This window comes from Cetorhinus maximus, chromosome 27 (assembly GCF_964194155.1).
Source record: "Cetorhinus maximus chromosome 27, sCetMax3.hap1.1, whole genome shotgun sequence".
In the NCBI taxonomy this organism is placed as follows: Eukaryota; Metazoa; Chordata; class Chondrichthyes; order Lamniformes; family Cetorhinidae; genus Cetorhinus; species Cetorhinus maximus.
The window spans coordinates 17,499,199-17,525,893 of NC_135905.1; the positions used below are offsets into that span (position 1 = coordinate 17,499,199).

The window sequence follows — 26,695 nt, forward strand, 5'->3', positions numbered from 1 at the left end:
CCTGGATGCGGGGGAAACCAGCAATTGCTGCGAAGCCTCTGGCTCGCTCAGCCTGGCTGGCCTCATCCGTACGGTAAGGAACAAAGGTCAGTACCCACCTTAACAGAGCTTCTGTCACCAGTTTGACTCAACTGTAGACAGCTGATTGGGAGGCTTCACACAGATCCCCCACTGAGCCCTGGAAAGAGCCGGAGTATTAGAAGTTGAGGGTCACTGTGACCTTCAGAGCCACTGGCATGGCGTGTCCACCCACACAGTTGGAGCTGACCTCAGGCCCAATCATCTAACAGATGGGGGTCATGGTCTCCCTTTTGAGGTCTCCTTCGGCACTGCACCTCGGACATATTGAGGTAGCTGCATCACTGCTTTTAAATCCTGGCAGCAGGATAGTGGTGTCTTCTGTGGCACCTTCTGTCTTAAGACTTCCTGCCAGCCCTGCACCCCCTTGTGCCTGTGCCTCTCCTCTCACAGGTCCCTCCCCTCTCACAGGTCCCTCCCCTGGAGGCTGCAATGGGAGATGTGGCCTCCTCTCCCTTCTACCCCTCTCTTCCTCTTCCTCTCCACCAGCGGAGACCACAATCCCCATTACCAGGGTAACGGAAGAATGTTTGATACCTGGAAGGGTCCACACTGTCTGAATCCTCCAGGTGCTTTGCAGATACCAATAAGTCCTGAAACAAAGCCTGGAAATGCTAAAAATGAAGCCCCGAACAGAGATGAAGCCAAGTTCAAACAAGCAACCAGCAGCAAACTATCCACCAAACTCCTCACTACTCACACTGCTGCTGGCCCTTTTTATCCCACCTGTGGATGAGGTTTTTGAAATTGTCGGCTGGCCGCCTGCCCGTTTTGCCCGTGTGACAAGCACGAAATCGCACAGGCAACGAAAAATTGGCATCAGTTGACTTTTTAATGGCCTTAATTGGCCTCTGCGCCCACCGAGTGAAATATCACGTGAGTGCGCAATGATGTTGGGATGTTCACCCAATGTCATCGCGGGCGCTATTTTACACTCGAGCGTGTCGGGCGCGCACCCGCACGCTGAGCAGAAAATTCTGGCCCTGAAGTTTATTGGATGTGGAGGATGGGAACATTGCAATAAGTGCATCTGGAGGCGAGAAAGGCATGGATGAAAATTTCAGCAGGGGTTGGGCAGAGGCAGGCAATGCCATGGCAGTTAAAGTAGGTGATCTCTGTCATTTAAAAGCCACAATTCCTTCTTTAATATCAGTACATGGATTCCAGATTATGAACATTTGTTTCTACTTAAAGAAGAGATGTCTAGAATGACAGTGGAATATTTTCTCTCCAAGTACTCCACCAATCTCTACTGAAAAAGTAATGAAAAATGGATCTATTACCTGCACTGAAGTAACAGGGATTCTGTCATCACAGGGAGACCTGCAATGCTGCATTGCCTTTTATCCAGAGCCACAGGTTATGGGTGTTTCCAATTGACTCTGTTCAAGTCAATAGGGAATGAGTGATTCAGACTGGCCTTGGAGCCAAGTCACAACTTCAGAAATGTTGCCAGTCACTAACTGGTCGTGCTTTATTTGGTTGTTGGGTGGCTCCAGATCAACGGCAAGTTTAACAAAGTAGTATTTCTACATTTAAAAAAAAGTTTGACATTATTGTGCTACTAATGTTAAAGATCACTACTATTCCATAACTGAGTTACTAAAGAGTAGGATTTCACTGTGGACCCACCTTCAACATAAATATATGCACCTGAATAAAATTGTTTTTTTAAGTTAAAATGCCAAACTCACATAACAGCGTCTACTTCTCCTTCGCGGAAAATTAAATTTTCACATTCAGCTGGCACAACTTTTGGTCGGGCAGGGAAGGGATTCAGTTGGTTGGTTACAGTACATTCATCAAAGGTTCCTTAACTTTACCTCATATGTACAAGGTATACAGTAACATGGGATGTCACTACAACTGGGACTTAAACAAGGAAAGCAAAAGACACGCACGCACATACACAAAACATGGGAGTGGTTTGAAGAGGACAGGTGACATCTGAGCAATAGTGTAGGGTAAAAAGCATCATTGGTAATTTGGGCCTGATAATACAGACCGATGCTCAGCCCAGAGCTGCACTATGATGCTTTTATCCATACAATGCTGCTTACTGTTATGGATCCCACAATTACACTCCTTCTTGACAAATTATGTAGAAACGTGTTGAGGGACAGATACACGATACAGAATGACTGTTCACTAAAACATAAATTTCAGCAAACTGAATTTTCAAGGAAGAATGAGAATAGAGGCTCACAAAACCACTGTATGAACAGGATGATTAATTGCTCAGCTGACATCAACACAAAATCAAATGATCCTGTCGGTCTCAGACAGAACAATGAGCTGAATGATGGAATCTGCATACAGTGACAGATTCCAATTGGTCACAGGGCAATCACATGAGCAGCAAGACACCACATGCAAAGGAGCAGGAGAATGATGGACACACAGAGTCACATCTGTCATGGACAAAGCAACAGCGACAGCAGCAGACAGCTCATTTCGGCCAGAAAGCATAAACAAACACAAATTATTTGATTTGTTTAAAAAAAAAGTCTTTTTACTAAATTTTATTTAACAAAGTTTCACAAGGACAAGTATGGAAAGAACCCACGGCAATTGCCATATCATGCAAAACCATTGATAGTCATACCTTGGCTCATTCTAGTCATCCTTGTAGCACTTTAGAGAAAAAGTAAGTAAATATTCTAGGTAAGTTTACAATTTTCTTAAACTATCACATTTTGGACTCAACACTTTCACTGGCACTGTCTGATGGAAAATTAAAATCTCCTGTAAATAAGACGGTGTCAGTGAAAGTCTACTTTGGTTAGTAGTCTTTTAATCATAACACACACCCACTAGCAAGCCCATGCTATGAAATAGTGGTATAGTGTAAACATTGTTTTAGGAAAGCATACTGAATGGGGGAAAAAGTAAAATCATCTTACAAATGTTGGCTTCCTAAAAAAAATACATTCCCACATAACACCAGAAAGCAAATGTCCTGCTTCTATGAAAGATCAATAGCGTGTATATGCCAATTGTATCTATGACAGTCACACAAAAGGGTGCGTTCAACTGTCTTCATGAATACAAACTGCGGTATGAAATGGCTACTGTATAAAAGTGCCTGACATACTATTTTCTTACTTTTTTTTGTTTTTCTGCCAAGATTCACATCATTGAACCATCCCAGGAAAACATGACTGACTTTTTATCTTAGGAAATATAAAAGTTAATTTTAAAAATAGTGCGACATCAATTCTCAGGAAGAAAAAAAAAGTTGACAATGTAACAGTCAAATCAAGGAAAAAAAGAATGTTGTGCATGTCTCGCTAAATTCTATTCATCACTCCCCCCACCTCCCCCACCAAAGCTCTTCCAGCTGTGTCTGTGCTTATAGGAACGTGCTATTGATTCAGTGACAATGCAAAAATGTCATGAATTTAAAATGCTCTGCCCTTATCACCAACGGGACAGTAGTCATTTTTGCTAGGAGTTGCCTGTTTGGATATAAGTAATTTTCAGTTTAAGATAATTATAAAAATCTTACCCTTTTCTGTACCCTAATGCTGTGCATTAAATAATTACTATTATTATGCTCTGTGTAAAGTAACAAACATTAAGTGTTTCAAAAAGAAGTATGTCAGTAGTTACTGCTGATAGTTAACTGGTGTTTGGTAATGATTGGCTTTTAGGTCCATCTGGTTTGTTGCTGTTGTGCTGCAGGAGATGGACGATGAAATCTGTTGACAAGCACATGCATACAGACGAACATGTGCAAACATACGTGATGCAGTCCGTGACAAAGGAAAGCTCTGCGTTGGGGAATGGACAGAGGTGGAAATTCACAAACAGTTTTTCATCAGACAGCAGGGTCAAGCACATACTTCTGCTTTTCCCGAGGATCCCGAATCTTGTTGCGGTTTGGACGGTTGGTGGTAGTTGGGATGGAGTGCACAGACGAGCTTTTCTTACTGGAAGAGTGGGAGGAATGAGATGAGTGCGATAAGCTGCCACGGGATTGGCCAGCGTTGTGGTCAAATTGCATCAGACAGAAGATCACATCCGTTGAGACTAGTTCAAATTCATAATGTGGATTAGCAATCACATATCTGAAAAGGAACAGGAAAATATAAATGAACCATGCAAGCAATCCTAATACTGGAACATTATTATGCATGTAAGGACCACAGTATTGCAAACTCATGTTTAAATTTTGCTTTTGCCTAAAGCTGTAACATGATGACAAAACCTGCATCAAAATGCACTGCCCAGAAATGTCACTGTATTAATTGTGTATGATGTTATCGCAGTTGCAATAAAGGAGGTAATTTTAAGCTAATTCACTGAGCAGGATTCCCAGGGGATTGGTGGAACAATGCTTTTATATCCCACCTGATATTACTCTCAGTTGACTTCAGTGGAGTGCAAAATTGGACATGGTGTAAAACCAGCTTTTCACTAGATCCAGGTAGTTGATCAAATTAGGTCAAAACTTCCCACCAGCACTTCTACAAAATGCTCCAACAAGGAAAGTTGAAATGCACAAGGTCCATTGATTCACTATTGTAGCAGATAACATAAAGTATCAGGAAACTTGGGAATTTATCATTTACCTGTTATGATGACCTTGTACCCAGTATCACTACTATAAGGAAAATTTGTAATTTCTTTAATGTCTGTGGAATATGTAATTTTTTTAAAGAATGTTTGAAAAGGACTTTTAAGAGTTTGCATCAATTGTGCAGGGGATCAGCTGTCATTTTCAGGAATAAGAAACACTGGTCCATATGACCTGGCAACCCTTGACCTGGAAGCAGTATCAGCAGGAAACAAGATATAGAAGCCATGTGGGCAGAGACAAAGAAGAACTGCAGCAGGGGAAGAACATAGAAGACACATTTATAAGGAGTTGTTTGCACAGTTAAAAAGGACAGAAAGCTGATGGCAGGGGGGTTCCACAGAAATCGTGAATTAGACAATTCTACAGCTGTGCTTCAGTTTTGTCAGAGTTCACCAGGCCATTTAACGAGGTTTATTAAAGGTGTCAGCTAATGGAATTGCTAGGGATTCTGTGCTATCATGACTGTCGTGAGCCTAGCTAAGGAGGTTCTGCGCGTATGCCATTTGGGCAACAGTAATCTTTGGGGGCTTGGATGGAGTTGCAGGTAACTTGAGGACCAAATCCATTAAGTGAGAAGATCCTGTATTCCGAAGGCTGAGTTAGAAAGACTTTGAAATTACAATTGGTGCCACATGTGTGTGGGGAGTGATACAAATTTTTGTAATCTCATGAGACAGCCTTTGATGTATCTGCTATTTTATGTGTAATTTATAGTTACTACTGATTTTTTTTTGCTCATTAATTCATGTTTAATTTACGTGGAATGTGTAAAAGTAAAAGCAAAAAACAGTGGAATCCTTTTGGTAATTTCTTCATTTGGGGGGCATTTAGTTACAGTTTCCCCATGGGGATCATTACACTGTGAAGCTACAGTCACATTTCATAAAAGTGCAAATTCAACTTAAGTCAGATATTACCTTGTAAGCAAGGTCTAAGGCTATCTCCTCGCAGCTGAAGTGAACACCCAGTGAACGGTGCTTGAGGAATTCAGAACATGTGGGAAAATAAATAAATGAGGGGACTCAAAACCTCTTCATCATGCATAGAGAATCGTCAAGTGCATAGCTGGAGAATGGGGATCAATATAATGACCTTGGCTGGAACTTTGTTTTGCTTTTTGGAGTAATATGTCTAAAAGGTCATTTTTGAGGAAAGCTTCAATAGGATAATCTAAACTGAAAAAGATTCTGGCATTAAACACAGTGATAATATTAGGCTGCAATGAGATTGACAATACTTGTATTTGTACAGAAGCCTTTCAAATACTAAACTTGGACAGAAACCTTGAGAGCTATGTTGTGAAAGCCTCCAGTAATCAATGTAGTGCTGAGCTCCACCTATCTCCTGGTTTCAGATATCAGCTTGTTGTGCCTTTCCAGTATTTTTAGATTTCTAATAATTGTATTCTATCCTTTTAATCTCAGTGAGATCCCAATGCCATTTAAAGTTGTAGAGGTGCTGCCTATCAGATTAAACACGTTGTCGGGGATGGGTGGATTTTAACCACAAATCTGGTTGGGTAAAGAAGGTAAAAAAAAATTAAATTCTCAAACTCCTCTCTAATCTTACTTCTGGTTTTAATGATGGCAGGTCAATCAAGCCCTCCTGAGGATGCAGATCAGTCACTAAAATCTTGCTCTCATTTTAACTCCATTTTTACTTTAACGCATGAAGACTTGGGAATCCTGACAAGGGAAAGAATGCAAGAAGGGTTTGATCTATGATGTAAATACTTTTATTGCGCCGCTTGTGGGCCAGGACGAACAGGAGTGATTCCATCAAACCCAACATACTAACAAGCAATTGGAACTCCATGATGTTAATCCCCACACCTCACAATGTCTGACCCTCTCGTGATGTCAGACTTACCCCACTATCCACTCCTTGCTGATTTCCAGCCTGAAAGGCAGTCACAGACTGCCATTCCAGCTGAAAAAATACAAGCAGCTTCATCCCGTTAAATTCAGCAGGACTTGGGGGAATCCCTTACCTCTGGGTTTTCGGTCTAGATTTTCTCACCCACCCACATTCTTCACAGCTTCAAGTAACTTTCAGGAGTATCAGACCCATATAATCACTAACTATAACCATGACAGTACTTTTTTTAATATATCTAACAATAGCATGTGATGGCAAAAACAAACTAAAGCCTATTTGCTGGGAATTGTGTCATGACAGCAGGAAACTCTCCATATTTTATCACTTTAGTGTTTGTTTCCACAAGTTAGTTTTGCTTTTGGATTAAAACAAGCATGAACAATCTCTGCTATTCTTAGTCCTTATCGCTTAAATTGGCTTCATTAAACTGACCATGTTCATTAGTAGAGTATGATTAGTGATATTGTTTTAACAGAAGACACAGGCAGCCTGATAGCACCTCTACCAATGGTGCACCGATTATTGGGCCTGATGAGGAAAGCCAGAGCCCAACAAAGAAGGCTTCGCAACAGGTGTGTCCACCAACAGTTTCCCTTTCACTTCAGTAATTTTGCAAATTCATAAGTGAAGAGCAGCAAACAATTAGAAAGTACAATTTTGTTTAGACCACAGGTTCTGTAGAGAAAAGTTGTTATTGGCCAACTATCTAAATCAGAATCAGTATAATCACGCTTGTGTAAACCTCCACCAGTAAATCTTTGCTGTTCACTGCTCCAGAGTTCAACATACTGCCAGTTTCAGATTATCGATACTGTATAATGCATGCTCTGCTTCTGAGAAATCAAATCTACCTGGGAATTTAAGTATTCACCTCACCCGTGCTCATTGAGAGCTACTAAAGAGATCATGGGACTCATTTCACTCAGCCAATGTCGCTTAATAGATGTAGGCATAGCCAATTCCTATTGGCAAGTGCACCATTCAGTAAAATTTTTTTTGCTAAAATTAATGCATGGAGCACAAGACAGGACTTCAAAAGAACATCATTAAGTGATCATGGATTAGCCCCTGTATTTACTGTCATGTCTATGTTAGATGAGTTATTCAAAACCAACAATTTTAGAGCTGTGAACTTAAACATGGCTTCAATTGAGGAAGTGCCTACATGAAAGTTGATCCAGTCCCTACACTGTCAAGTGAGGAAATATAGAAAGTCAGAAAGGTCATGGTTCAATATTGTTTCCTTTGCCACTTGTGTTTATGCTAAAGAAAGTTTTGGTGAAAAAGAAACAAATGTTCTAAACTTTAGACGTGTGAAGATATACAGCATGATAAAGAACATTGTAATACCAAAGTGTGTCTATTCATTGTTTTGGGCTAGAATGATCAGCTGATTGGGATTGATTTCTTGGCAGTGTTTTAATGTTAAATTATGTGTATAATGTCAAATTGTGTTGTTGTACCCTGGGATGCCATTGTTTGTGTTCATGGCATCTGTCACAGCATTTTGTCGTAAACAAGTCAATTTGACTTAATCCAGCTCTGCTGTAAGACAGAAACAAATAAATACCACAGATAAAACTCTCATCTCAAGTGCTCCCAGTCTACAGTGAATGACATACTGCCAGCAATGCAGTTTTGGCCATTTCCCCTTAAAACTGGTGTTGCTCAACTAGAATCCAACTGAACTAATTCTTTCAGCAAACTCTTTTTCTGACAGCAAAAGCCTGCAGACGGAATGTGCTTTCACATTAGTTTTGTGACACTAATGTTATCATTCACATTGTACCAGCAGCAAAATAATTTAGGTTAAAGAGACGCAAACATTATAAATAACAATTAAGGAGCCGTGAGAAGCTTGTGGCACTTACCGCTTAGTACATTGGTTGTGTGCGCGTAAATGTGCATCTCTCAATCGGTATATTCCAAAGCAAAGCATGTTGTATGTTTTTAAGGCCTTGCAGAACAGGTCTCCATAACAACCACCATCCTGAGGCAGAAAGAAGGCAGAAGAGATAATATCAGCAACAGCTTAGCTTCCATGGCAATATTTGCACCCACCCACCACTGCACCCCCAACCTCCCATACCTTCAACTCAAGATGTAGCATTTGGGGAGAAATGAAAATATGTCAAGAGTCATCTGAAATAAAAACACAAAATGCTGAAAAAACTCAGCAGGTCTTGCAGCATCTGTGGAGAGAGAAACAGAGTAAACGTTTTGCGCCTATATTACTCTTTTTCAGAGCCAAAGAGAAGTAGAAATGTGATTGATTTTATACTTTTTAAGAGGGGGTAGAACAGATGGAGCAAAATAGTTCAGGGATAGGTGGGAGCTCAGGAGAAATTTGACAAAGATGTCATGGACACAGGACAAAGGGAATGTTAATGGTAGTGTTAAAGACTAAAGAAGGTGCTGATAGTGGCATAAAGGTAAGGTAGCAGAATGTGTTAATAGCAGAAGAACGATCAGTGTTCTGTGAAAGCAAAACATTAAAACAAGTGACAGATGGCCCTGTCTTGGGTGGGGGGGGGGGGGGGGGGGGGGGGGGGGGAAAGAATGTTTAAAAATGAAAGAAAAAAGATTAAATAAATAAAAATAAAAAACTAAATGGATTAAATACGGGGTAAAGATGGAGGAGAGAGTTCATGGTCTGAAGTTGTTAAGTCCAGAAGGCTGTGAAATGCCTAATTGGAAAATGAGGTGCTGTTCCTCCAGTTTGTGTTGAGCTTCACTGGAACATTGCAGCAGGCCAAGGACAGACATGTGGACATGACAGCAAGACGGTGAGTTGAAGTGGCAAGCGACAGGAAGGTCTAGGTCATGCTTGCAGACTGAGTGAAGGTGTTCCGCAAGGTGCTCAGCCAGTCTGTGTTTAGTCTCCCCAATGTAGAGGAGACCGCATTGGGAGCAGCGAATACAATAGACCAAATTGAAGGTGGTGCAAGTGAAGCATTGCTTCACCTGAAAGGGGTGTTTGGGGCCTTGAACGGTGAGCAGGGAGGAGGTAAAGGGGCAGGTATTGCATGCAAAGGTGCTGTGGGAAGGGAATGAGGAGTTGGGGGTGATGGAGGAGTGGTCCAGGGTGTCACAGAGGGAACAGTCCCTATGGAATGCTGACAGAGGGGGTGAGGGGAAGATGTGTTTGGTGGTGGCATCATGTTGGAGTTGGCGGAAAAAACAGATGATAATTTTTTGAATGCGGAGGCTGTTGCGGTGGGGGGGGTGGGGACTTTGCCATGGTTCTGGGAGGGAGGGGAAGGGGCACTTTACTTGCACCTCCTTCAATTTGGTCCACTGTATTCACTGCTCCCAATGCGGTCTCCTCTACATTGGGGAGACTAAACACAGACTGGGCGACCGCTTTGCGGAACACCTTCACTCAGTCTGCAAGCATGACCCTGACCTTCTTGTCACTTGCCATTTCAACACACCAGCTTGCTCTCATACTTACATGTCTGTCCTTGGCCTGTTGCAACGTTCCAGTTTAGCCCAACTCAAACTGGAGGAACGGCACCTCATCTTCAATTACTCACTTTACAGCCTTCTGGACTTGACATTGAGTTCAATAACTTCAGACCATTAACTCTCGCCTTCATCTGTACCCCTTTTTTAATCCAATTTTTAGAATTTCTGTTTGTTTCTTCGTTTATTTAAAAAATTTTTAAAAATCCTTTTTCACCCACCCCCCCAGAAAGGACATCTGTCACTTGTTTTAATGTTTTGCTTTCACAGAGCGCTAATCCTTGTTCTGTTATTAACACATTCTGCTATCTTACCTTTATGGCATGATCAGCACCTTTAGTCTTTAACACTACCATTAACAATACCCTTTGTCCTGTGTCAATGACATCTTTGTCAAATTTCTTCTTAGCTCCCACCTATCCCTGACCTTCTATTTTACTCCACCTGCTCTACCCCCTCTTAAACAGTATAAAATCCATCACATTTCTACTTCTCTTTAGCTCTGAAGAAGAGTCATTTGGGCTCGAAACGTTAATTCTGTTTCTCTCTCCACCGATGCTGCCAAGCCTACTGAGTTTTTCCAGCACTTTCTGTTTTTATTTCAGGTTTCCAGCATCCACGGTATTTTGCTTCTAACACAAGGCCATCTGTTTTATAAAATGGATGTGAAGAAATACAATTAAGATATTACATGACAAAGCAGCATCTTCTGACTTTATTGGTCTAAAAATAACACAAGTGTGAATATGTCTGAGCCAGTTGTGGAATGCTACAACTCTGCCAACTATGATGAAGCTGATCACACTATTGAGCAGCATCACCATGAGAGATATTTCCCTATTTGCTAACCACTTGTAAGAGTCATCATTCCTAGTTTCAAGCAAACAAATCAATTCGAGCAACACAGACTGTGAATACATTTACATTCCACATTATAAATTATGATGTTGTGCAGATCAAGGCGAGTGGCCCCTCAAAGTGTCTCAAAGAGTCGGCCTCAAATTGTTTCAGTTTTGCAGCAATGTGGATTTCCGAAAATTTTAATTACTTTGGCCAAGAGTTTTTCCTTCAGGTGCAATCCGGGAGCAAACTGCTGAAATTTGAACTAGTTTTGCATGTGGCTGGTCTTGTTGTGGGTCCAGCTTTTAGTGTGATGTTTTTAAATTAGCATAAAAGTTAGCAGAAACTCAATTTGCACTGGACTTCATTCTCTCGTGTAATTCCTCAATCTTTTGCACCAGTTTGGCCAGTTTTGGGAGGAATGTGCTGGAAATACTAACACAAGCTAGCAGAAACTCCAGGCATTTAGCTTTAACAATTTTTAATGTTGGTGAAGAGCAAATTTTCCCATTGGCTCTTCCCTATCATTCAAACTGAACTGATATTGAGGTGCTAATGAGTGCTTAGCCTGGCCAGAGAGCAAGGTGAAACTGACAATGTACTTTTGAGTTTTCATTGCTCTAAGACGGCATCAGCCTCATGCTCAATAACATGCTTAGAGTCAGGTGAACATCTCCAAAGGTATCAATAACCCTTCGTAACATCTTGTCGGGTGAGTAATTCTTATTGAAGTACTGCCTTCAAGGTTTTTTTAATACGTATATTATACAGAACTATTACTCAAAAGAAATAATTTCCGAGAATTAAAGAGAGTATATTGCCATCTGAGTCTCTTAAAGAACATATAACTAGAAATAACCAACTTTTCCCCTTTTTTTCTATTATTATATAAAATATTTTGGTTTCAGTACGAAGCTTTGATTAACACCAACATGAGAAAAGGAGTTATTGCCCATGACACTGAAGGAGCTGAATTAACTCAGTCAGAATGACATGATTGCTAAAGCTCTCTGGGTTAATGACTGTATATCCATTAATGTCAATTCAGAATGCTCTCTTCACTGAAACCTTTGTGATATTCTTTTTCTATGGGATTGAACGATGATTTGATGGCAGTGAAATTAAAAACAGTAATCCACTGTGGTGGATTGGCACTTAAGAGGATCAATTCACAAGGAATATTCTAAAGCGCATTTGCATTCTAATGATATTCTTTACAGAATAGAGAAAATATCAAATAATTGATGGCACATTGCACCCCTACGTTCAGTAGATCTTGTAAACTCAAAAATAATAATTTATTTTAGCTTAAAATAGCCTCATTCTTAGTACATTCAGGTCCACCATTTCCACAAAAAAGACACAAGAGAATTAGCCTCTTGTGAAGCTATTTGCACAGTTGTGACACTTCACGTTCATGAGTTACATGCTCCCTCCCCCCATCACCACCACATGAAGCAACTTTGGTAATACTGCATCAATGGTGTATTATAAGGAAAATACCAATAGAAATAATTTTCAGCAGAAATATTTGTTTTCTCTCCATTCCATTCTTGCATGGGGCTCCTTCCCCCAGGAAGGGTAGACAGATGCCATTGCTGTTATTGGCTCTTCCTCAATACAAGACTGGTCCCATACAGACTATGCATACCTCTTCCCCAACTGAATGAAACGTTCCATTTCAGTGTTCCATTCAGCAGCTTAACTATTGGGCTTCAAACATAGGAACTGCAGCTTGGAAAGTCAGATTCTCAACTGCTGGACTTTCCATGCATTATAGAGGAGTTTGACATTGCCATAATACCAATTTTGCTCCATTTTAGAATAACAAAAAATAGGAGCAAGAGTAGACCATACAACACTCAAACCTGTTCCACCATTCAAAAAAAAATCATGGCTAATCTTCTACATCAACTCCACTTTACCATTCTATTCCCTGTCCCTTGATACCCTTATCGATCTTAATGCCTGAGCATTCACAATCCTCTGGGATAGATAATTCCAAAGATTCTCAACCTTCTGAGTGAAAAGATTTCTCCTCATTTCAGTCCTAAATGGCTCACCTCTTATCCTGAGTTTATGACTCATGGTTCTAATCTTACCTGTCATGCCTACTAAGAATTTTATACATTTCAATACGATTACTTCTCCCGTTTCTAAACTCCAGAGAATATAGGCCCATTCTACTCAATGTCACCTCACAGAACAACCCTCTCACCCCAAGAATCAATCTGGTGAGCCTTTGTTGTACTCCCTCTAAAGTAAGTATATCCTTACTTTAGGTAAGGAGACCAAAATTGTTCACAGTTCTTTGGGTCTGGTCTCACCAAAGACCCAGATAGTGCACATTATAAGGAGAATGTGTTGAACAGAAAGACCATGAGAAGTGGTTTCCAGGGAGGTACTTTAATGACTACATTGAAAAAAAACACAAATATAATGTTATTCTTTCCACTTGGGATGAAGGTTTTATTCAGTTACTGCTGGCTAAAAGAAAGATTGAACTGAACTGGCAGCTACCTAATTCACATCATGCATGCGATGGCTTGTGTTGTGTAGTTCACCAGCAAAATTTTTCTAATACGTAAAATCGGGGTAAGGGAGAAAGTAACAACATCTAAATCAGGGTTACTATGCATGTTTGTGAATGCATGGAGTATAGTAAATAAGATTGAGGAGTTACAGGTGCAGATTGCCATGTGGAAATAAGTTGTTGTGGCGATAACAGAGACCTGACTCAAGGGCAGAACTGGGTGTTAAATATTCCCAGGTACAAGGTGTTCAGAAAAGATAGGAAAGGAAGGAAAGGAGGAGTGGCGGTATTGGTTAAGAGAGCCTTGCAGAGCTGGAGAAAGAGGATGTCCCAGAGGGTTCAAGGACAGAATCAATTTGGCTAAGGAACAAAAAGGGTGCAATTACACTGCTCGATGTAGTCTATAGATCGCCAAATAGTGAGAAGGATGTAGAAGAACAAATTTGCAGGGAAATTACAGAGAGATGTAAGCATTATAGGGTAATTATAATGGGTGACTTTAATTACCTGAATATAGGCTTGGACAGTGGCAGTGAAGAGAGGAAAAAGTTCCTAGATTGTGTCCAGGAGAATTTTCTATAGCAGTATGCGTCCAATCCAACAAGAAAAAATGCACTGTTGGACCTGCTTCTTGGAAATGAGATGGGCCAAGTAGATCAAGTGTCAGTGGGGGAACACGTAGGAGACAGTGATCATTGTATTGTATGTTTTAGGATGATGATAGAAAAGGACAATAGGTAATCCAGGGTAAGAATAATGAACTGGACAAGAGCTGATTTTGATGGGGCAAGAACGGAGCTGGGCCAGATAGACTGGAATGAAAGATTGGCAAGAAAAACTGTAGATGAACAATGGGCTACCTTCAAAAAAAAAAGAACTGCTTCAGGCACAGTCAAGGTATTTCCCATCGAAAGGGAAAGGCAGGGCAAACAAATCCAGAGCTCCCTGGATGAAAAAGAAGATAGAAGTCAAGATAAAGAAGAAAAAGTGCACTTATGACAGGTGTCAGGTAGAAAATACAATTGAGAACCAAGAGGAATACAGAAGGTTCAAAGGGAAGATGAAAAAGCATATTACAGAAGCAAAGAGGGATTATGAAAAAAGACTGGCAGCCAACATAAAAGTCTTCAATAGGCATATAAATAGTAAAAGGGTGGTAAAAGGAGGAGTAGGGCCGATTAGGGACATAAAAGGGAATTTACACATGGACAAAGCGGCCATGGCTGAGGTATTAAATTAATACTTTGCATCCATCATTACCAAGGAGGTAGATGCTACCCAGGCCATGGTGACAAACCAGGAAACTCTGTCACTAGAAGGGTTCAAAATTGATAAGGAGTAAGTGTTGAATAGACTGTCAGTAGTTCGAGATGACAAGGCACTGGGACCGGATGAGATGCATCCAAGGATATTGAAGGAAGTGAGAGTAGAAATTGCAGGGGCACTGGCCATTTTTCAGTCTTCCCCAGACTCAAGGGTGGTGCCAGAGGACTGGAGAATTGCAAACGTTATACCCTTGTTCAAAAAGGTTGTAAGGATAAGCCCAGCAATTACAGACCAGTCAGTTTAATTTCAGTGGTGGCCAAGATTCTAGAAACAATTATTTGGGATAGAATTAGTAGTCATATGGAAAAATATGGGTTGATAAGGAAGAGCCAGTATGGATTTCTAAAGGGGAAACTAACTTGCTGGAGCCTTTTGAAGAGGTAACAGAAAAGGTCGACGAGGATAATGCTGTTGATGTGGTGTACATGGACTTTCAAAAGACATTTAATACAATGCCACACAACGGACTTATGAGAAAAGTTATTGCTCATGGAATAAAAGGGCAACATGGATACAAAATTGGCTGAAAAATAGTTAGTAATGGTCAATGGATATTTTTCAGGATGGAGGAAGGTTTGTAGTGGAGTTCCCCAGGGGTCAGTATTGGGACCCTTGCTTTTCCTGATATATATATATTAATGATCTAGACCTTGGTGTGCAAGAGGCAATTTCAAGATTTGCGAATGATACGAAGCTTAGGGGTGTTGTGAAATATGAGGAGGATGGTATGGAGTTTCAAGAGGACATAGGCAAGTTGGTGGAGTGGGCAGATAGGCGTCAGATTAAGTTCAATGTGGAGAAGTGTGAGATGATACATTTTGGTAAGACAGACAATGTAAAATAAGGGGTAAAATTTTGAAGGGGGTGCAGGAGCAGAAAGACCTGGGTGTATATGTGCATAGATCGTTGAAGGTGGCAGGACAGGTGGAGAGAGCAGTTAATAAAGCATATAGTATCCTGGGCTTTATTAATAGAGGCATAGAGTACAAGAGCAGAGAGGTTATGCTGAATTTATATAAGACACTCATTAGACCTCAGCTGGAGTGTTGTGTACAGTTCTGGGCGCCACACTATAGGAAGGATTTGAACGCATTCGAGAGAGTGCAGAAGAGATTTACGAGAATGCTTCCAGGGATGAGAAATTTCAGCTATGAGGGTAGATTGGAGAGGTTGGGACTGTTCTCCTCGAAGAGGAGGCGGCTAAGTGGAGATTTGATAGAGGTATTCAAAATCATGAGGGGGCTGGACAGAGTAGATAGGGAGAAGCTGTTCCTGCTCATAAAAGGATCAAGAACAAGAGGGCACAGATTTAAAGTGATTTGCAAAAGAAGCAAATGTGATGTGAGAAAATCTTTTTCACACAGCAAGTGGTTCGGGTCTGGAATGCACTGCCTGGAAGTGTGGTGGAGGCAGGTTCAATCGAAGCATCAAAGAGGGCATTAGATAATTATTTGAATAGAAACAATGTGCAAGGGTACAGGGAAAAGGCAAGGGCAACGGCACTAGGTCATAATGCTCATTTGAAGAGCTGGTGCAGACACAATAGGCTGAATGGCCTCCTTCTGTGCCATTAAAATTCTGTGATTGTCAAACAGAATTATAAATATACTCTGACAGAATACAAAAAACTTTGTCCAGTGGGTTATGATGACAGGCACTCAGTGATTTTATTTTATGCCCTTCCAGTGGGGAAAGCACTGTCCAACTATTGCTGTAGCTTTGCTGGTGTATTTGATCTTGAAAGTACAATGTATTGGATAGAAACTGGCTATTATTCATGGAAAATTAACATTTCCTATTTACAATGCATTTTCTATTCAATATTTCAGCTACTGGCACAATCATCAGCAGTATTTTCACATTCCCATAGAGGAAACTTTAAAATGTGCTTTTTGCAATCTTTCCCTCTTCTCTCCTAGCCTTGTTGGACATGATTCCATGGCTGTCAGCTACCCACACATCCATTCTTCAACTGTGGACTCAGTCACTGAGTAGGCTATTCACCAGGAGGACTTTGCAGGCAATTCTCTTCCTGTCCTCACCGATGTCCAAGATGCTTATGATTTCAGCATAGGCTGTGAAACAGGGGTTGGATTGATTTGCTCATCCTTAATCCGGGACCTCCCGGCCTGATTGTCATGCCCTTTGCCATGACGGTATCCTCTTAACTCAGCATATGCTAGGGATCAAACTTGGGACATTACTTAACTGCACAGGTAAACCCCACAGTGACTGTATCAACTGAGCCACTATGGATGCATTTCTGGATCTTGTCTCAATATATTTACTCCCCGTTCTTATTCTCTTTATGCCATGTGCAACTCCATTCTCTGACGGAGAATACACCCTCTCTGGCTGAGAGGGTGGCGAGCCACATGCTCCTAGACCTCTCTCTCAGCCCTTGATGGTTTCTTGAGGTGTCCATAGAGGTAGCTTAGTGAGATCAGTTTGCTGGTTTTCCCTTTCTCACTGGGAGGGCTGCCTAGCCTTGGCACTGCTGGTTCTTTCCCAGAGATTTCCAGATGAAGAGCTCCATTACCAATCCCCATGACACAACATGTTTAAGCACTGGTGGGTCAGTGCAGCCAACCGTCTCATAGTACAAATCCACATAACAAACACCAAATAATTTTTTATAAAGTGTTAAATTACATAGAATTTACTGAACAGAAGCAGGCTATTTGGCCCAACAGGTCAATGCTTGTATATATGTTCCACATGAACTTCCTCTCACCCTACTTATCCAACCTTATCCTCTATTCCTTTCTGCCTCATGTAATTTTCCAGCTTACCCTTAAATATAAAGAAATGGCTGCGCAGGGTAGAAGTGCTGGATGTTTTTCTTTCAGAACTGTCAGGGATAGAGTGACATACTGAGCAAAACAACAGATTCACCTTACCCCAAGGTCTGCAAAAGGGCCATCGTACAGAGCCAATTGTGCGACTCGACACCTGTCTCTGTTTGATAGTGTTTGCGGAGTGCTGTATCCACCTCTCAAGGCATTTTCTTCAGCTAGCATTGATTCCAGCTCTGGCGTGGCTCCCCCTGTTACTAATGTCCGTATCAGAGTCAGGATATTGTCATTGAAGTATGTCTGTGGAGATAAAACAAACTCTTTAAGTGAACACTATTAAAGTCATCACCAAAGAAATTCAAATTACGCTTTCCAAGGACTTTGTGCAGTTAAAACTAACGTGCTGTCACTTCACATATTTTATCTGGGAAGTGAAAAGACAGCAGACTCCAATTACTCTGTTTTAGTTGTATGTCCCATTAGGTCCTTTCACTATATATCTTTTCTTCCACACACAAATTCAGGTCAGTTTTCTTCTAGACAGAAATTGTAATGATTAATTCCCTCTATAATTGCTGTTAGTGGTGATGCAAAGTCTCCCTCTCTCAGCGTTAACTTCACAACCAATATGAGGCTGAGAAAGATACAAAAGTAGAAGACTCTGGACAGGTTTAAAGCCTGTACGAGCTAGAGTGCCTTTTTTCCTCATCATTGATTCAGCTGGGAACAGCCTTTATGCTGAGAATGTCGCTGCACATTACCACATGTATGCTCTCACAGTCCTTTCCTACTAACACATCCTGCAGCTTTACGACATGAGCTGACAGAAATCAGACTTAAGTATGTATCAATTAAACATTTTGATTATATTTTAAATAAATGGATGATGAGGGTAAAGTCCCAGGTGGTCTTGTTTAAAACACTCAAGTGTGCTGGCAAGCACAATTTATTAGGTGCACAGCTACTTCAAGATGACAGCCTGCCAGCATCTATAACCATTCCATCCTGTCAGGTAAACAATCAGTCTTAGAAATATTTACTTAATGTCAATATAATAAATTCAAGCTTCATTAAAGATGATTGTTTTAGTGAAGGAGGCACCGTCCCTTTTCCAGGCCTCCATGGACCAATATTTGATACCTGAATCTGTACAACATCCTCATTACAAAATGCTCTGGCTTTCTCACAAAGTTGCTGGGACTCTCAGAACCATATACTTAAAAAAAAAATACATGCAGGGCCACAGGGCCCAGTTCCACAGGCACCAGCAGCCTTCAGTTGTTTTACGCAAGTCGACCCTTTTCACGTATTTGTTTGGAAAGAATGCTAAAGTGAGATATTTTCCCCATTGGAAGCTGTACAGCCCAATTCTATCTTAACCTGACATCTGAAGATGTATACTCCGCAGTAGGAATTGTTATTTGAATAGTGGATGAAAGGAATTTCCTTTCTAAACAAGGGGCATGCAGATAAACTGTAGTGTCCAAACACTTGTCCTGGTTTATTAGGTAACAACCTTGGGGAGAAAAGAACAATCCTTTAAAAATTGCCTACTTAATTGTTCTTTTTCCAAATATAAAAAAACTATCATATCTCTCATTATTCTGCTGCTAAATTAAAGATATGTCATGTGAAAGTACAAAGTCCAATTGTTGCTAACTAAACAGGTCAGTAATTGCAGTTTGGGTAAGAACTGTGAAAAATGCACAGAAGCAACCGAGCATTAAATGTCTGTTTAAAAACAAAAAGAAAGTCAAAGGCTGTTTTGTATCCGTGGGATGAAAGTGTGATGTCCGGTGTGTAATGGAGTAAACATGTGCATGTTGAGCATGTTAAAGACTACTGGGCTCTGCTTTTGACTAACTTTTTAATTGAGGCTGTGACACGCACTAAAAAGACAGAGCTCTGATTTTAATTTGGGGCACGTTCGTAGCGGGTGGGGAGTGTGGAGAGCAGTACAAGAGGGGAAACCCTGCGGAGAGTGCATTGTTGAGACCAAGGCCATTTTAACTCCTGGCCTCTTATGAATAGTGCAGCAGCAATGACTCCTGCCAAAACCAATGGAAATTATATCACAGACAGCAGGTGGCATTGGGAAATCAGGTAGATCATCTGCGATAATTGGGGATCTAAGGGAACAACTCTTTCTTTAAGGTTAGTGTTGGGAGTTGGGGAAGTGGAGGGGCTGGGGCCTTCAATGCGCTCCCAGTGGTGGGAGGGAAGGGCAACATTTGATGATATACCAGCATCTCAATCTTCTGCAGTAAAAATTAGATAGCAGCGCCAATGACATATCAGACCGTGCCTTTCAAATCTCACGTAAGGCCATCGGCTGCTTGGGACAGACTGCTCTCTCAAGGGGCTCTCTGCTAAGTAAAGCTGGTGTTGGGTAGGAACGTGGGAATGCACTAGTAATGCAATTCAACGACTCCCCCACCCTGCGCTGGTCACCATTTTAACTATCCACCAGCCCAGTTCACCCCAGCTGGGCTTGGTTAAAATTAGGGGAAGAATTTTCCCCCTGTTGGGGACGGGGGGGGGAAAGTGCAGGAGCGGGCGTGTGCAGGCGTGCCTCTAATTGGCGCCCCCAATTAGGGACGCGCCGCCATTTTACGTGGGCGGGCCAATTGAGGCCTGCCCATCGTAACGTCCAGCAGGAAGCGCTATGCACTCCCTGTGCGGGCGGGGGGTATTCCCTTAGCCGGGAGTGCACTCTTTCATGCATGCGCGCGAAAGAGCGCACTCATCTCCCTGAGGCTAAGTGCTGCCTCAGGGAGATCGGTGCCAAATTCAAAAATGGTCAATGCACAAAATTAAAATTTCCCTGACATGTCCCCTCATGTGACACTGTCACATGAGTTGGGACCATGTCCATCACTTTCATTCAAACTTTTATTAAATTTTTAAAAACCCTCATGAAACCTCATCCCGCCCGTGGACGAGGTTTCGTGCTTTTTCTGAAGCCCGCCAGGGCTCCCGGCTTGCCCGCCAACCTTAAGGTTGAACAGGCAGGTCCATTAACCAGCTCAATCACTTTTTAAATGGCCTCAATTGGCCATTGACAGTGGGCACACAGCTGATTCGGCTGCGCACCCGCCGACCTGAAAACTGAAATGACATCGGGATTTCCGCCCAACGTCATCCTGCGTCATTTTACATGTCGGAGAGCGGGTCCCGCCTCCCCCGCTCGCCGACCTCAATATCCTGGCCTAGGAGTTTAACATTGAATGCTGCTAACTCAGTGATCTCTCCAGAGATAGAAAATTCCCCACGTTAGGTTATTAGAAAAGTTTCTATTTTGCAAAAATCAAGTTTCTATTGTGTTTACTTTTGAAGATACTTCAACATTGCTCTTTTTGAAAAAGGGAATCTGGATCGTAAAATCCACTCCCTTTATTTCTATGAGCAAAACACACCCTGTGACACCAATAATGCAGCACTAGTTTTTGACTCCATGACTGATTGAGAAATGGAGTAACTAGCGTTGCAAGAGAGGTGTCACCAAAAGCAATAGCACTGCCATCTCTTGTAAGGAGAGACAGGACCTGTAGAATATTGAGCCATGCTTCATTCATACACATAGCAACACCCTGAAAACAAAATGCATTCAGAGTGGAGGGATTTTGCTGAATCAGACTTGTAGAAACAAGTGGAGCTAATCATGGAAGGAAGCAGTTACCAAACAATTAAAAACTTTGGCTTAACTTATGTAGCAAAAATACAAAGGATTACCAGTTTCCTTTCCCACTATCTAGCTTCAACATTTGCACACACTTTAGCTTTGATTGTAACCCACTTCCATCCCCCACTTCCACCCTTGATGGGCAGGAAAGGATCAGGTGAGAGTCAGGTTAAAACCCTAAAAATTGAGATCCAAGCACCAAGTTCTCAACCACTGAAATAATAATGCTGTTGATTCAAGGCACTGGGTGACAATCCTTCCAAAAGGATGTGGGGCCCACTTAAGATTCAAAGGTCGTGGTACGATGACATAAATTTAAGGTCAGAGATGGGGTGGGGGTCCTGAAACATGACAGGAGGACTAGACGGGCCAGAAGAGACCCAGCCAAGTTACTAAACTGTGCCCATCATTGAACGCCTTGTAGTCCCTCCAGGACCCTCAGTGAGTCCACAGGCTTTCCCAACACCAGTCTCCCCCTCCCCCTGATCCTGTGGTTGCCCCATGAACAGCCTGTTACATTATATTTTTAAAAAATCACCAGCCTCCCTTGGCCATTGCCATTTGAGGGAAACCCATCCAATCAAATCTTCCCACCCACCAGCTAAGTAGACAATCTGGCTTGTGTAGGGCAAGACTCTGCTCAATCTATTTCAATGAGGCCTGGGCATTAAGATCAGCAGGACACCCACATCCCTGACTTTGCTGGATTCATCGCCCTTTCTGTCTCCTCTCCCACCCTCCCCCAATAAAAATGGATATTTTGTATCTGGATGAGGAACTGTCAGTATAAATACTGCAAAGTGCCAGGATATTAAATCTCCAGCACCTGAGGGTTGCAAAGGATAGAGTTAGAAATATTTCAACTTTTCACAGCTGACAGAAGAGAACTTTCTCCTGGTGAGTAGTAAGAATCAAATCTTTGAGACGAATGGGCTGTCTCAACGTGCCTTTTTTCAAAAAAACAGCTTTTTTTGTTAACTTCAATCCAGCTTGGCCACCTTGTGCTAAGGTGCTGGCTGGGACTGCAGCTTTCCTTCAGCTGCCCTCTGGATGTGCTGACCCTGACACCTACCTATTTTAAAAGGTAAGTTCAGCTTTATTTTTGTGTTTTTACTGTATTTTGCTCACCCTTCTTGTGATTTGGCCAGGTGTATGGGCTCTGCCATCACTCAGGTTCTTATCTTCACCTACACAGTGGATTCTTCTTTTTTCAACTTTTTTTTTCTCTTGAACTTTGCTCAGTCTTTTTTTACGATCAGGCCAGGTTCCTTGGCTCTACCTTTTTTTTTTATAATCAGGTCCGGCAATGGACCTCCACATGCTCTGGTGGAGTCCTCCAGCCTCCACGTCTGTAATGGAGCTTTCTATTTAGTCAACCTCCAGCTGTGTCTTCAATTTTGCTGCACTTCTCTCAGGTCAGGCTTCGGTTTCTTTAGTTTTTCGTGCCTTGGGATTTGAGGTCCTTCTCCAGCTGCTTTGTGATTCTGGGTTCATGCATTTAGCTGCCACCATGTTGTAAAGGTTCGTTTGGTGTCTCACTAGGAGGTCTGAAGACTTATATGTTTAAACATAAACTATTTATTGTTAACCCATAACTATGCACATTTCCCAGGTACTGCTATGCATGGGCGTTGCCTCCATGATGGCTCCCTCTAGACTCTACTCCACAGTCTACTATCATGTGACTCTCTACATCATGCCATGGGCAGTACTGTTCTCCAGTACCACCTTAACCCTTGCTCTGCCGAACACCTGCTGCTACCCCTTAAGGGTATATACAACACCTACATTCAGCCCTGCTGTATGCGAAAACCATTGATACCACAGGGTTGTTTCACCAGCAAGATGAAGACAACCACATTGTTGGCAGAGATGAGAGATGGTTGGCACTTGCTGGTCACAGCCCTGTCACAATGCCAGCTGTACTTTGAATGGTATCGTGTATGAAGACTGCTAGCAATGGGATATAAAAAAAGTGAGAAATGTACAAACGCAAAACATTTTCTCATTATACAGGATTTTCCTTGCTTCACTTTGAACAGTGATGGAAGACACAAACAACATAGGTCCCACGGAAATTATTTGACAGAGTCTGCTGGCAGCCATCTTTATCTGCCCCGACCAATGCAAACCTGGAATCATCTGCCACGATCTATAATCAATAAGGACTTCTATAATTAGAAAAGATGGAACAAGTGAGACTCTCCAGAAATTTCTGATGCTTAGAGAAGCAATTGGGAACAAGATCACCTGATTTTATTTTGGGAATGAGCGGAGGGAAATTCAGCTCCCAGTGCTCAGCCAATAAAAACAATGAGCAGCTCCAGGGATTGTATTGTGATTATAAGTGAATTACAGACCCACGGCTCTTAGTGAAGCAAGCTCAGCATTAACATGTGGCAGCTATCTGTGATTTTGACAATGCTGTCAACCAGGATGACAGATGAGAGTTGTCTGTTAATCATCAACACCTTTGTTCAATGTGAAATGTTGCCTGAATGATGTTTTGTTCTAACTGTTTTTCAGAACGAAGAAAGAGGCCAAATTGAGACATCAAACCAGCAGAGTGTTTCAATGCCCAGAAATCCATCTCCTCCTTGCTGGCACCTTTTAGACCACATCAGCCAACAAAAAGCACATTACTCCAGTGCCATACCCACAAGCCCACATAGCTTTCAAGGATTGTTATTTGGGGAACTCGGTGCTGCAGTGACCTTGTTAAGTCATCTAATGTGCTCAGTACAGCTCCATTTGATGGCAATGTATGTGAAAAGTGTGTTGACAGAAACTTCACTTGGCTGATACTGCAGCAAGTCGGACTGTCTGATCAATCTGACAGATTCATTTATAAACTTTCGCCTATTAGTGCAACTTGGATTCAACTAAATTTGCATCTGGTGCCAACACTGGATATATGAATTCTCTTTTTTTGTTGTTATTGCATGGTACGTTACTTCACATTTCTTGCAGCGAATGGTTTAATATTGAATCTCAGCAGCTGTGGAAAAGGCTCTGGAAATAGTGCAGTGTTTTGTTTCAAAGAAAAAAAATCTCCAAAGCACATACACCAAGTTATTTCAATATTTCATGCTCAAGTTCACAAATTAAGGGTCTCTCTGCATTTTGTTTTAAAATCCACATGAATCTGTAGCCCCGGTGCTCATACTCTGCATAAACTAAAGATCATCTTTAATGCCAGAATAATGGGGGCTATACTTCACAAATTGTCAGTTGCATTTAAATTTACGTTAAATGGAAATGAAACCATGTCCGTTCTGCTCAGTGGAGAGCTCCAAACATCCGTGATCTGAGGGTGAAGCAAATATTGAGGAGCAAAGGATGATCCCATCCATTACAGCCAGTTCTTTACTATTCATATTTAGTATTGTGTCCAAAAACTTCTTTCTTTGTCTGACTCTTACTAGTGCATGGTTACTCACACTACGCACTATCTCACCCTATTAGTAATTAAACAACAACAGCATGCAGATATATAGCGCTTTTAAACCAAGATTTAGGGAGGAAATGTCAGAACTTAGGGCATTGACAACTGATGCTATGGCTAGCAATGGCACAGCGATTTAAATTAGGGATGATCTAGAATTAGAGCACAAATATTGGAAGATTGTAGGGCTGGAAGAGATTACAGAAATCGGGAGAGATGAGGCTGTGGAAGGATCTGAAAACAAAGACGAGAATTTTAAAATGGAGGCAATGTGTAATCAGGAGCCAATGTAGATCTGCAAACAGAGGAGTGATGGATTCAAAAGATTTGGTGTGAATAAGGACTCAGGGTAGCAAAGTTTTAGATGACCTCCAGTTTACAGTAGACTGTGGTAGACCAGTTAGGAATATGTAAGAATAGTAAAGTATAGAGGTAGCAAAGGCAAGGATGAGGGCTTCAGAAGCAAATAAACTGAGGCAGGGATGGAGTAGGGTGATGTTTTGGAGGTGGCACAGGTTGGAAACTCATTGCGGGCATATGGCACTAAGGTTATGAACAGTCTGGTTCAGCCTCAGACAGTTGAAGGAAAAGTTTAACAAGATTCTCTTTGGCATTGTGCAATATGTTTCTTGTTTTATATTCTTCATTCACTACCTAAAATCGCTCTACTGACTACTGTCCCTCTAACTCTCTCTCTTCTTTCAAATTGCGCCTTAAAACCTTCCTCTTTGTTCATGCTTCTAGTTACCTGTCCGAATATCTTTCTGTATTAAATTTTGCCTGAAAATGATCCACTGAGGCACCTTGGGACATTTTTAAAGGCACGTATAAATGCAAGTTGTTATTGGTGTTGAGTATCCTGTGTGTGCTGGGAAAGCCTTAAATGGCTGCTGAATGAAATATTTAATGTTCAGCAAACTCAGGCCTTGTCCTGACACAATGAGAGGATGGCTGTCAAAGGTGACTCTGCCAGCCATTACATTTCAACTACATTGGAGCACTTAGCTAACCGAGTTCCATTATTTCAGAAATCCATTCAGTAAAAATCACCAGTTGCCTTAACTGTAGTTGGCTCTTATTATTTTGAAGAGATGCTTTGAAAGCTTTTGATCGTTTTCAAAGTAACCCCAGCTTTCTTATACTCAGTGCTTTATTTTGAGAAAACAAGGGCCGCCCTTAAAAACGCAGGTTTTGTTACAATCAAAGGCCTCAAAGGATTGATCCTGCAGTATATTTAGCAGAGTTCAAAACCACCATAAAACTCTACACTTCAATACTTTTACAACAAACCGTGTTAAACTAACAGACCGGTTACACTCCACAATTTGCATCAATTCTGAAGGAGTTTTGGCTTCAAGTTGATGTGAACTGCAAACTACAACAGTGATGCAAAGTTGTCCAAATTGGACTGAGACCAGCAGTGTGAATGGGCCTTGAGGAGGTGTGCTCTCACACTGCTTCAGCATCCCAGCAGCTGCACCATAACAGCAGCTGGCATGAAGGGAATTCTAAACATTTCCCTGGTGGTTGAACTAACTGCTGGGGAACTTCTAAAAAAAAAACTTTATTTCCACCTTTTAATGTGAGGAACTAACCCGTCGGCTCTTAGTTACCATTAAAATTTAACTGGCGTTTGAATGCCTGTAAGCAGAGCTCAAGTGCTCCAGCTTCCTTGGTCAAGGAACAGTGGGAAGCCAGCTTTACAGCTTGCATTGCTGATCCCGTAACACTTTGACCAGGCGCTACCTGTAATATCACGCTGCACCCATAAAGACAACAACACTGTTATTTTCGTATGAAATAAAAGGACAAGCTATTTTTAAAAATGCTTCTTAATTAATAGAAGGGATGTCTTCATTTCACATATAGTTCTACATTGTTACTTGCAGTTTACTTTGACTGCCTTGAATTGTAGCAGCACACTTATTAAAACACACAGCCTGTGAGATCTTCAAACGTCCAAAGGCTTGACCAAATCCTGCTAAGCTTTGGGTTTAAAAGACCAATGGATCTGTCAATGAGTGATTTATAAGGAAGGGTCTATGTTTAAAAATTGTATATCAGATGGAGC

General features: G+C 41.5%; 1 protein-coding gene across 5 annotated transcripts in view; it reads right to left on the reverse strand.

Moving 5' to 3' along the window:
* The window catches only part of kcnma1a (potassium large conductance calcium-activated channel, subfamily M, alpha member 1a), a 779,423-nt gene that overhangs the window by 25,939 nt on the left and 726,789 nt on the right, over nt 1-26,695 (reverse strand). For 4 of the 5 annotated variants that reach the window (XM_078530812.1, XM_078530811.1, XM_078530810.1 and 1 more), the window contains 4 exons: nt 17,603-17,797; nt 8,410-8,528; nt 3,924-4,148; nt 2,684-2,712 (listed from right to left, as the gene is read on the reverse strand). In XM_078530812.1, coding sequence (XP_078386938.1) covers nt 2,684-2,712; nt 3,924-4,148; nt 8,410-8,528; nt 17,603-17,797 — 568 coding nt within the window. Of the gene's footprint in view, nt 1-2,568; nt 4,149-8,409; nt 8,529-17,602; nt 17,798-26,695 lie in introns of those variants that run through there. The other variant, XM_078530813.1, reaches the window with a different exon arrangement.